The sequence below is a fragment of the Hypomesus nipponensis genome, chromosome 5 (genome assembly GCF_054491055.1).
Source record: "Hypomesus nipponensis isolate SF chromosome 5, ASM5449105v1, whole genome shotgun sequence".
Classification (NCBI taxonomy): Eukaryota; Metazoa; Chordata; class Actinopteri; order Osmeriformes; family Osmeridae; genus Hypomesus; species Hypomesus nipponensis.
The window spans coordinates 12,101,942-12,114,075 of NC_140365.1; the positions used below are offsets into that span (position 1 = coordinate 12,101,942).

Below are 12,134 nucleotides of genomic sequence, written 5' to 3' on the forward strand. Positions count from 1 at the left end.
ATGCTTTGTGTGCTACAGGTAAACATTTCTGAAACACAAACTCTTCCGGCTGATTTGTTCACTCTTCTTGGGATGGCAAAAAAAAGAAAGAATTGTTGGCACTTCTTTTCAGAGGGTATGGGAACACCTGGCAAAAACACTTTTCTTCAAAATGTACACTTTATTCTCAACAAACGTACAAAACAAAATATGTATAATATAATTGTATGACCTTCTCATCTTACCCTCTTTGGTTTCACTGCTGCCCTGATGGTTGTGAAGGAACTAAATGCATAAGAACAATTTGCAAAAATCAAACACAAACCATTATCTTGACCAATAAAATAGTCCCTCAGACCTTAAAGAACAACAAAAAAACACACATGGAAAATACACAGCACAGCTTCTTTTTTTTTCTCCATGTAGCTCCAAACAGTACCTTTTAAATAATAAAAACAACGCGTGTTGGAGGTTGAAATCAAACCTTATGTATGTCCACCTCGTAAGCTTGCCTATTATCAGCTGACCTGGCATGTCTCACACAGGATAAATAGATCAAAATCACAAGCAGAACATTCACAACAGACATATTTACAGTGAACCTGCAATGAGGGAAAGGAACCATGAGTACTGCTAACACTACAAGCCTAGGCTAAATCATATTTGTAGGCTTTATCAAATACAGTGCCATATCTGTTGGATGGAACTTCCCTTGCTCAACTGAACCAGGGAAGGAGTCTAAAACTTCACCTTTCCAGATGGATTACAAGAAGCAAAGTATTTAGAAGTCGAATACTATTAAACCCAGGTCTGCTACAAACACACAAAATGGCTAAATGATCACACGCAGGACAGTGAGTCTAAACGGACACGGTGTATGCTACCATACAGTAAGTATTGTCAACACAGCTTCGCCCTGAAACAAATCAGAGGCACAATCAAGACAGTCAGAACTCAAAAGCTATCTATGATTTTAAAACAGAGATAATGAAAAGGAAAAATGTCAGCTCTGTCAACAAAATTTCGAGTTCAATTTTCACTTAACACTTAAGCATTTTTCATTCCGAATACCTGATTGATATTTCCCAAATTATTTTTAATTGTGGAGATTTGCTAAAAATCTTGCATTAATCATATTCAAGTCAGAAAAAAAGTGAGCTTGTATCTTGCAGTAAATTGTTAGCTTGGTGTAAGCTTGGAGTATGGCATTCAGTGTGTCGATTTGAAACCTACTTTCACGAAACCAATTTATCTGTTACACACTACAGTCTATGCTTACAGATGAAAGTAAACGGAAAAAGAAGCTGTCTCCTGCTTACTTATTTCTTTAAATTTGCACCGTAGACACTGATATCCAATGCGTCAAAAGGATTATCAAAAAAAGTTATCTTCCCATTATGATAAAAATCTGTCCATATTAGGCTCTTTAAATTGTTGAGGCAGGCATACATTGCTTGGCCAAATTAAATTGGACACAGCAATGTGTTTTTGTACATGGGGGGGGGGGGGCTGTGAGAATACAGGGATAGAGTAAGGCTCAACATCTGAAAAATAAACAGGCAAGGCTGTGAGGAACACTTGGTGAACAGGAGTGAAGTCTGGACACTGGGTGGGGAAGAGCCTGGGAGGCTGATCCAGTGTGGTGGCCACTCCCCAAAGGATCTGTCCTTGCAGTCATAGAGTGCACTCAGCAGGCTCGGTCAGGTAGCACTTGTACACCACAACATACAGGCCAAGTGTACAAGAAATGTACATTCTTCTTTTTTTTACCTTAACTATCTGAGAAAAGAAAGCCAAAATAAAACCCACTTCACCATCACTGAGCTGAAAATAAAAGAGCATTTACCAGGAACACTAGGAAAAAAAACAAAATACAAATTGAGAGGCGGTGTCAGGTGCAGACTGCAAATAAATGGACAATAGCGGTGGGAGGGGATAGTTTGTGAGAATTAGGAATTATTCTGTGATACAGGTTGCTCCGTATAAGGCTCATGTTGTCGGTGGCCAGTCATCATATTGTGTAATGTTGCACTGCTTAGTGTACGAGTCAAGTCCTTCCTTGACCGCTTCTTCCCTGAGGACATGAAGAGATGAAATGGTTTCAGTAAATAATACGATATTGGATTGATTATATAATCAAAATGTTATTATGTTATCACTTCATGAAGTCCATGTTGGGTGATGATGGGTCAACAAACAGCCTCGACTAGATGTATAAACTCTTAATGTTTGGGGCCTGACCTTTGTTCCTGAAGCTCCCCCATCTCTACACTTGAAGCTTGTGGTTGTTGTCCTCCAGCTTTTTGCTCTCTTCTGATGTGCCCACTTCTTTCTCATTTGTTTTCCATGTTCCTTGTCTGCAAAATGAGAAACGCTCAGGTCAGACTGTACTATTTTAGTAATGTTATGAAAAACTTTGTTGCAGTATTTTTTTCCATGTTTCGTGTCTACCTTGTTTTCTTCATGTAGAGCCAGTAAACCAAGCCAACAACAGCAGCAGCGATGAGGAGGCCCACCACAATCCCCACGATGAGCTTGGCCCGGTCGTCGCCGTCATCCTCAGTCCCTGAAATGCAAACAACATTTTACATGTGGTACCTCGGACAAACACACACTCGCTCCCGCACACACAAGCACACGCCTCCTGGTAAACCTGAATCATAGGCCCACACATACAAACACACCGGTTGCGAAAGTGTCTCTAGAACTTTCAAACACACCCTCTGGGGTAATGGCAGAAGTGCTTGATGTGAATGAATGCGATGAGGCTTGTGGAGTATGAGATGCATGGAGACATGGATTGTCAATAGAATTAGCAAATAGCATGAAAGATGAGTGAGGATTGAAGTTTGTGTTGAGCTTGCTTACATTTACTTTTAGTCATTTAGCAGACGCTCTTATCCAGAGCGACTTACAGTAAGTACAGGGACATTCCCCTTGAGGCAAGTAGGGTGAAGTGCCTTGCCCAAGGACACAACGTCATTTGGCACGGCCGGGAACCAGCGACCTTCTGATCACTAGCCCGATTCCCTAACGGCTCAGCCACTTGACTCCCATGCTTTAAACCTTCATTGACACCACAGAGAAACAGACAATTCTCTGGGGAGTCCATTATGTGCAATGCACCTGATATCAGACTGCTATCTAAAATATACATGTGGCCATCAAGTGTCCACCATTGTTCTAGTATATATAACAATCAGTGACTTTTTGTCAAAACAGAAAAACAAAAAACGTACCTTTCTCAGACGTTTCCTTGTTAAATACTGAAATAAGACATAAAATTAAATTAAAAACAAATATGGTTTCGCTTGAGTGCCTTTAGAAGCAAATCAAACAACTTATCAACCTAATAGAAAAAAAAGAAAAGAAACAAAGCCAGTCCAGATAACAAGCCAGAAGCAGACTGATTGAGCAATCAGCAACATTAAATCAGAGACAAAAAGCAGAGTAAATAGTTCTATATCTGCGCTCTTAGGAAATACTTAAAGTTCAAATACCGTATTTCTTTGATTAAATGCCACAGCATTTATTACACAATGATCATTTTTAGTGCAGCGTTTATTCGAGGGCGTCATTTAATTAGTAAGAGAGATTTAGTGAATTGTAGCTGCAGTGCGGTCAAAGAATAGACAAGGAGGTCAAACACAAAGCCTGGTGTAAAATTGAAGCCTTGAGTGTGTCTACATTATGTAGAAATCTAAAGCAGCATGCCGAATATGGAGGACCAAAATTTTAATTAATTCATGACACATTTAAGAACACATTTTTGTATTTAAGCTCTATTTTAATTAATTCATGACACATTAAATTATTTAATGGTGTTTTGATTTATTTAATGGTGTAATTATTTAATTAATTGTGGCACTTAGACTAAAAGTGCCACAATGAATTAAACTGTTAAATAAATAAATAAATAATACGTTAAAAAAAAAAGGAAAAACAACATTAACTAGCTAGATTATGTGCACTGTAAACTAAATGTACATGCCTTGTTCGGACAATTTGGTCGATTGTGGAAGAAACTCCAACGTTTTTTAGTTATCAAGAGGAGTACCCAGCCATAGTGCTAGCTACTTTTGGGGAGGATAATTCCGGTTTCCCCTCCACTAGTCACTATAATGGTCATAACTTTTAATATAAATATGATATTTCTAATCTGTCTTCTGTTTCTACATTGCCCACAGATTTGTGGATATTCCACATACTCAAAGTATTTCTCCATCTTGTAATTAAAGTGGTTAAAAATGTAGTTGTCTGATAAGGTATGGTGGATGGAGAAGTTTTTGTAAAAAAATGGCTGCCTGAAATCACCTTGATAAAATATGATTTGCCTTAAGTAATCATATATTTATTCACATTAAAATCCACTGGTTCTCCTCTTCAATATGGTATATGAATATCATATGAATTATATATAATTATATTATATGGATTATATGAATTATATTAATGATTTTGGCTCAGGCAGTAAAGGGCTAACCCAACGGAGATGTTAGCGCCACCCAGTTTATTGTGTTCACTGGCTCTGCATCAATCCATTATCTGCAAAGGATTTGCCTTGACTTCATGCGCAGTGTAACAAATCAGGCGGTATGGGATATGCCTACCAACTTTGATGGGCGAGTTTGACAGATAACACAATTAACTAGAAAAGGCTGTTCCTGCGAAACAGCAGTGAGAATGCTGAAAACCTGAATGGGGATAGCTGACCTTGCTGAAAAAGCTGAAAATTGTGAAAATTTTCTGAAAGTTATAAGCTGAAGCTTCAAAGCGACCGAAAGGTATTTTTAATAGGGGCTGGAGCTGGACGAAGGCATAAAACTACAGAAAAGAGGTGTTGTAAGTGCTAACTGCTATAACTGAGTATATCATATCCAATATACAGACCATTTTCTACAAACCTTAAGGTCCAGAGCACTAACTATATTATATGTTAGTATGGTAAATATATAAGGACTGGTTGAATATTAGTTCCAGTGAGCATTGTCCGTGTCCACTCACAGGCTGACACGTTGATGACCATGACGTCCTCCCCCAGCTTGTTGATGGCGGTGCAGGTGACGGTGAGGTTTCTAGTGGGCACCACAGTGATCTTGTGGACGGCCTTATTGTTGAAGTAGGAGCTCTGCTCCTGGGGGAGGGAGACAGTGAGGGGAGGGGGTGTTAGAGGCAATCTGGTCTGAGATTCCCTAGAAGCACCTATGGGTGACTTTTTCAAGCCATCTACAGACATCTTCATCATTTGACCACAGTTGCCACTAGAGGGCAGCGCTGCTTATATCTCAAACGTTGGGTCATGTCTCGGACTCCATTGGCTGGTATCATTTAGTTCCTTGTCTGTTTTCTGGGTTGATGTAGAACTCCCTAATTACTCCTGTCTCCGCGGTCTCCCACACTTGTGCACATACTCACACACTCACCACACACAGCTGCACACGCATGAAACAAATGGACACACACACATATCAGATCACACAAAGATGCACCGACATACACACTAGCACACGGTCCTGACAGGTGTGCTGTGTTTATGTTCCCAGCAGAGAGACAGGGAATGAGCTTGCATGGAGAAACAAGCCGCACACATCCGCAAAGTCAACCTAGCGAGAAAGGTCGCCATGGAGATGAACTCTGCAGCGAGTGGGTGGGCCCGGGTGAAGATAAAGCTCACACTGGCTGAGGTACGAGGCGCATGCTTTCACATTCAATCCCCCTCACACACCCCTCCTCACACACACCCACTTATTGCAGTAAACTCAGCTTAAGAGACAAAAGCCACCCTTGTGTCAGGAGACAGACATGCACACATTCAACAGCTGCACATGACACCCCCCAGACAAGGCCATGAATAATAATAACTGACTCGCATAAGTCCTTCTAGTAAACGAGACTCTGACTTGAGCGCCTCTGCACTGGCCTGGCACTAGGGGGAAACTATCCTGGTAACTTCTAGAGAATTCTAGTTCCACACACTTACATCTGTGCCGTTGACACTCCACAGGACAGCAGGCGGGGGTGCTCCCTCCGCCTCGCACGTCAGAACCTTGTGTTGGACGTCCTCGCTGCGCTGCTTGGTCAGTCTTGTGATTACAGGGATTCCTGATGGACAATGTTGGACCACAACGTGAGCTACATCAGTATTGTGTTTTCTGTGTGTGTGTGTGAGCAAGCATGTTCTCCATCATTTTGCTCCCAATTTGTCTAATATATAAGTGTACTGTTATGGTGTTCACACATCCACAGTAGAGAGCAGCCGAATTGCTATGCTGTGTGTTTCCTTTACAACATAAGACACATGCAGTGCCGATTCCGGTAAGCAAGCACACACACACACCTTCGACCACCAGCTGGAAGGACTTGCTGCGTTTGATACCCGCCACTGCCACCTCGCACACATAGAAACCACTATCGGCGTAGGTCAGCTGACCAAATGTGGGCGCCTTCTCCAGTTTGGTGTTGTCCTGGTGGGATGGAGGGAAAAGTTACTGTTGAGTACATGATGAAATACCATAGGAAACACAGCCTTGTAGAGATCATCCACTTTTAGAGATACAGAGTAAAAAAAAAAGTATATTTAATGCAGCTTAACCATCCCCTAGACAATTAAAGCTTGCTGTTTTATATGTTTTCTGTTAACTATGTTTTGTGCTGTAGCAATTCCAATTTATTTGATTATTATTTATGCGTTCCGCGAAAGGCTATGTGTGCAACAGAGTAGCCTTTCCAACCTTGGTCCAGGACACTTTAGCATCGCCCGACGAGTTCTTCTCCATCGTTACCTCCAAGGTGTGCCCCACAGTCTTTAGAACCATCCCTGAGGGAGTCAGGCTGAGATCCAGGTCTTAGAAGCAGGTATGGATTGAGAGAAGAGAGGAGAAAGGAAGGACAGGAATTGTTTCAGCTGATATCAGTTGGCCGCAGGCGCTTCTAGCACATTTGTGCCTCTTATCGTTGGTGACGGAGCCTCGACAGCCCAAAACCTCAGAGAGAGGAGAGGAAAGAGAGAGATGGCCATTCCCTTCGGCTGTGAGGCCGCCAGGTGCCGGTGACTCGGATTTCAAAAGCCCTCACATACACACACACTCCCCACCATTTTGAAGCCATTGTCTCACACTCCTCACATGCTGAATTTAGCGGATGCGGTGACAGGAGGAAAGAACGGCCTCCGTTTAACATGCGTGAAATACATTGGAGCGTTGTAGCGGCACAATGCATTTCTATTTCCACATAACCGTTTTAGTCAGGGTCCCCTTTCAACGAGGAGGAGAAACGTACACCTTGAAAGAAGGGAGTAATTAAATGTGGGTGTGTGCACCCGCATGTGTGTTATCAGTGTATGCCCGGCTTCCTTTCCTGTCTTACGCTTTGCCCTGGTCAACGGGTATCAGAAAATGTTAATTAGTTCTCTTGACTGGCTGACTTGGAGTTCCTGTTACTCTCCTGCTTAATCCTCTTGAAGATAAATTTGATTACCTTCACTTGACTGGGGCTTGTTATGGGGAAGTGAAATATACATTTGGACTTTCAAACCCAAGCATTATATTTAATAGTTTAACCTAGGTTGTCAGCAAACACACCAAGATGGGAACTAATCAACCTACCATGGTGTGATTGAAGTCCTTGTTTGTTTATCTTGACGGAAGGTGGGTGGGATAGTCATGTATACTCACAGTTCACAACCAGGTTTTTTGAAGCCTCTATGTTGTTGTTGCCGGGCAGCAAGCACTTGTATTCTCCAGTACTGTTGCGTGTGACACCAGTCAGAATGTAAGTATCCTTGTCTTTCACTGTCACTTTTTGGCCCTAATGACAAATCGGACAAAGGCAGAAAACAAAAGAAATACTGTGTGTGTGTTTCATAATGTGCTTTTATTGACAAGCATGGGGATAAGGAGATATGTATGAATTAGAAGGGGCGACAGCGAGAGGTGAAAGAGTTTCAGAGATGGAAAGAAACCGAAAGGGAGAAGGAGAAAGAGAGAGAGAGGGATGGACATAGACAACGAGGGAGAGAAAGAGAGGAACAGAAAATGCAAGGGAGAAAGAGACAGTAAAGAAGAAAGAAAGAAAGAGAGTGTGGACCAGAAACAGAAAGGAAGGGAGAGAGAGAGGAACACAGACATCGAGGGAGAGAAAAAGGAACAGAGACAGCGAGGGAGAGAGAGAAACAGAGACAGTGAGGGAGAGAGAGAGAGGAACAGAAACAGCGAGGGAGAGAAAGAGAGTGAGGAACAGAGTCAGCGAGAGAGAGAGAGGAACAGAGACAATGAGGGAGAGGAACAGAGAGAGAGGAACAGAGACAGTGAGGGAGAAAGAGAGATAGAGAGCAATAAATAGGCCAGAGGACAGTGATCTCTAATGTCACAGTAACAAATGTAACCAAGAACCTGCTGTGGGTCCACAATGTACTCTCCCCCAGCCTCCAACCACTACCCTGACCCCTCTACCAGCCAACCCCACCCTGGGGCTCCCTAAACCAACAAACCTTGATGGAGAAGTCGAAGCTAGTCGGCGGGGGATTGCCATCGGCTTCGCATCTCAGTGTCACGTTGTCTCCCTCCTTGATGGGGCCCGTAGGTTGCACCAGAAGGCTTACTTTCTCAGTAGGGTCTGAGAGAGCAGAAGACAGACAGAGAGAGGAGTTGGAAGAGTGAATGAGGAGAATGGGAGATGGAGAACGAGAGAAAAAGAGTGTTCCACAGTGAGGAATTAGACAAATGAATGAAAAGAATGTGATATGAAGAGAGATGACAACACAGAGACAGAGAGAAAAAAAAAGAAAATAGAAAACAGCAGGGGAAAAAACCCATGAGAGAACAAGTCACTGGCTCTGGGGCAGAGGGTGTTTGTGATACCCACAGAGCTGGGCCCATTCGGACCTCCGGGGGCTGTGCCCGCACCTTCATTTTGCGAGTCATTTGCGTCGTCGAACGTGCAAACAAACGACGAGGCAGATGGGTAGCCCACCGCCAGTGTCTGGAAGCTGTAGTGGAGCGGGTCATGTCTCGTCTGCACCCCGAGGCGCCGCAATAAAAAATCTGCTTCCTGTGCTGCTGCAGATCAACTCATATCTGACAAGACGCCTCAGAGATGAAAGAAAAGTGCCGGTGTGTTGAAAATGCGGCAGTGATGAGTTATGTCTCAAAGTAGACTCAGATACAGGACAGCACCATTGGAGTTTGTTGTTTTGGTTCCAAACTGAGCTGTGTTTGGTTCAGAGAAATGGCACTTCAAATTCCTCATCACTTTTCCCCTGTCCTCTCTCCTACATGGATTTCAAATGAGATTGATGAAAGAAAACTAATGCCTAGGTCAATACTGTGTTAAAATCGATGCAAAAATGTTGTCTGGTGCACAATTCGAGGATGAGAAAAGAAAAGGAGAATTAGGAAACAGGAAATCACTAAACAAGAGCTCAATACCAGTGGCTCTGAATATGTTTTTTCAAAATACTACCTTCCTCTCTTTCGCTATCTTCTCCTTCCTTTATTCTTGCCATGTGTTTTCACCTGTTCAGTATCGCTCATGGAATCCAAGACATTTCGGAGTATCACAACAGGCCTTTTCTACGTTAGGGTAAGGGCCTACATGGTCAACCATGTAGAGTTTAGTAGCTTAGTAGTTTCGCTTTTGGCCTGCAGGTGGCGCTGTGCCCACACTTACAGTGGATGGCAAAGGTCTCTGATGGTGACACCAGGAGGTCCTGGAGGTACTTGGAGGAGCATGTGAAGTGGGCTCCGACATCGGCCTTGACGGCGGCGTACTGCAGACTGGAGGTAGTGCTGGACAAGCCGTTCACAGGGTCCACTTTCACATGGGAGCTGATGATGATGGCTGCATGGAGAACAACACATGGGCAGTAGAGCTTTGGTCAACTGCTGTTCAAGGCGAGGGTGCAGTGGAAATGGCATGTTTCTGTTGTGAATATCAATTGTTGATATATCTGGCAAAGTAACGTTGGACATGAAGAAGCATTGAGGTGATACTTATATGTGCTGAGTCACTCCAAAACAAATGTTTTCAAGAAAGGATCAAAGTTATGTTGCTATGCATCTTTTTGGTGAACTGTCCCTCCCATTGTAAAATAATCACACGCAGACAAAACTATACAACATATTTTATGTATTGCGGGGGGAGTTAATGAAGTATGTTTGGTGAATTGGACTGAGGTGATTTTGTAAACTCTAAAAATAATGTTCCTGTTGTGTCACAGCTGTTGCAGTCACATTACAAAAACAAAGGCCTGCTGGCAATAAGCTACTGTACAAGAAACAGCTTGAATGTAGATTGCAGCTGCATTTATTACTCATAATTGTTTCGATGGCTAGATGTGAATACATTATTCATCCCCTTTTTTACCCGACTATATGATGTAACACATTGTGAAAACATTGTCACACAAAGAACATGAAGGTTGTTATAACATTATAACACAACATAACTTAACCATGTCCGGTCTCATATAGGGATAAACTGAAATACTGAAATAATTCCATGAATTCTAGAACCCAGCGATGGGTTAGGGTTTGTAAGGTCTGTAAAGTTTAGTGATCATGTGTTGTTTATGTTTAAGAAGCAGCGCTGTTGAAGGTATCAACATTGAATAGGCAATGACATGTTATAAATTGTCTTCCATGACGGTATTGTACTCATATATTAGTAGTGATGTGTATGTGTGTGTATTGTGGAGGGGGGGGGGGAGTGGTCACATACTTTTTCCATCAGCCACCAGCGGCTCGCCGTTTTTAGACCATGTTATGTTTGCTGCTGGGTTGGCATCCTTCACAACACACACTCCCAACTAGAACACAAAGAAACACACACGCAAAAGGAATTTGACTAATCCGTTTCCTCAACACTAAGCTATTTATCAACAACTCATCTTTATTTTCTGCTTTGTAATACAGTATGTTCATGAGTGAAACAATAGGTGTATTCGACATGGACTGCGGCTGCATGAAACGACCGGCGAGAGCATCCGCTTGCAGTCTGGGAGGTGTTGAAAACGGCTCTGTGAAGTCGGACATTCCAGCTTCTCGTGGTTTGCTGAGTTGATGTCAGTCATGGCCGATCAAGCGCTGTTTGTTTACTTTACTTTATTTATAATTAAACTTAGTCTTTCCGTTAGTGAAGAGGCTGACCCTTTCTTCAACACATTTTTAATTCAATTAAACTTTTTTGAGCGTTGGCGAAACTGAAGGTGTCTGAATATTACAAAACACGCGTCAAAGTTGTCGTGTGTGAGTCTGGCCAATCATGAAATAGCTGTGTTGTTACTGGAACCCGTGCAGCTGCTCTTGAGAAAATGCGCTCGGCTACACAGCCGGCAGTTCTTGTATCGATCTCACGGTACTTTGATGGCGACGTCTCAGTGACTTATCCTCGGCGCCATCTCAAGTCGGACAAAAAGTCTAATCAGAATTCACTGTTTCAAGTCAGCCGCCTGCAGCCGGCTGCAGCGCCGCATGAAGTCGGGTCATGTCGAACGCACCAATTGTCCACCTAAAAGACCTTCCATAACCCGCGGCTGCATATAAACAGTCTGAAGTTAAACATCGGTTTCCAACACAAGTCCTTTTCAAATAATTTATTTGATCACATCTATCTATTGCAGTTGTATCTCTTCCTCTCTCTGACTGTGGAGAGTGAAGGTAATATGAAGACAACATTCCAGACTGACTTAATCAGAGGAACACACAAAATTCCACAGTAGGGACTCTCTGAAATGCTATCTTAATTTGTGACATCCAGTCATGGTCTCAGCAAATGATTAACACTCATCCAAAGGTTTCAACGGGAGTTTCATCCACTTCCTGTTTGCGGGACATACTGCTGGGAATGCTCAAATATTCCTAAAGTATGATGATCTTTAAAGGTGATTTTTTATTGCTGTCATTACTGTTCAAATCTCTGTCATATAAAGTAAAAAAAAAAAGGAGAGGGATGCCGCAGGATGACAGGAGGGAAAGGCCCTGTCTGCCTTTCTGATCTGAGACGTGTCATGTTCTGATACAAGACAGAAAACTTTCTGTAACAGAAAAGAAGGATTTTAACATGTTTTGCAGTGACATTTGGACCGGACAGAGAAGGGCTGGGGTTGTGTTGGCTGGGCTTATTTTGGTATTATTTTCATCCTTCTCCCCCCACCTCAA

The 12,134-nt window shown here is 42.6% G+C and overlaps 1 protein-coding gene across 2 annotated transcripts in view; it reads right to left on the reverse strand.

Annotated features, from left to right (window-relative positions):
- Positions 1-140: 140 nt before the first annotated feature.
- The window catches only part of alcama (activated leukocyte cell adhesion molecule a), a 99,904-nt gene continuing 87,910 nt past the window's right edge, over positions 141-12,134 (reverse strand). The window contains exons 5-16 of one of the 2 annotated variants that reach the window (XM_084698111.1): positions 10,696-10,783; positions 9,646-9,816; positions 8,468-8,592; positions 7,653-7,785; positions 6,711-6,823; positions 6,317-6,443; positions 5,960-6,081; positions 4,984-5,113; positions 3,219-3,245; positions 2,431-2,545; positions 2,221-2,336; positions 141-2,053 (exon numbers count right to left, since the gene is read on the reverse strand). In XM_084698111.1, the coding sequence (XP_084554237.1) occupies positions 2,246-2,336; positions 2,431-2,545; positions 3,219-3,245; positions 4,984-5,113; positions 5,960-6,081; positions 6,317-6,443; positions 6,711-6,823; positions 7,653-7,785; positions 8,468-8,592; positions 9,646-9,816; positions 10,696-10,783 (1,242 nt within the window). In that variant the 3' untranslated portion in view covers positions 141-2,053; positions 2,221-2,245. Of the gene's footprint in view, positions 2,054-2,220; positions 2,337-2,430; positions 2,546-2,894; positions 3,046-3,218; positions 3,246-4,983; positions 5,114-5,959; positions 6,082-6,316; positions 6,444-6,710; positions 6,824-7,652; positions 7,786-8,467; positions 8,593-9,645; positions 9,817-10,695; positions 10,784-12,134 lie in introns of those variants that run through there. The other variant, XM_084698112.1, reaches the window with a different exon arrangement.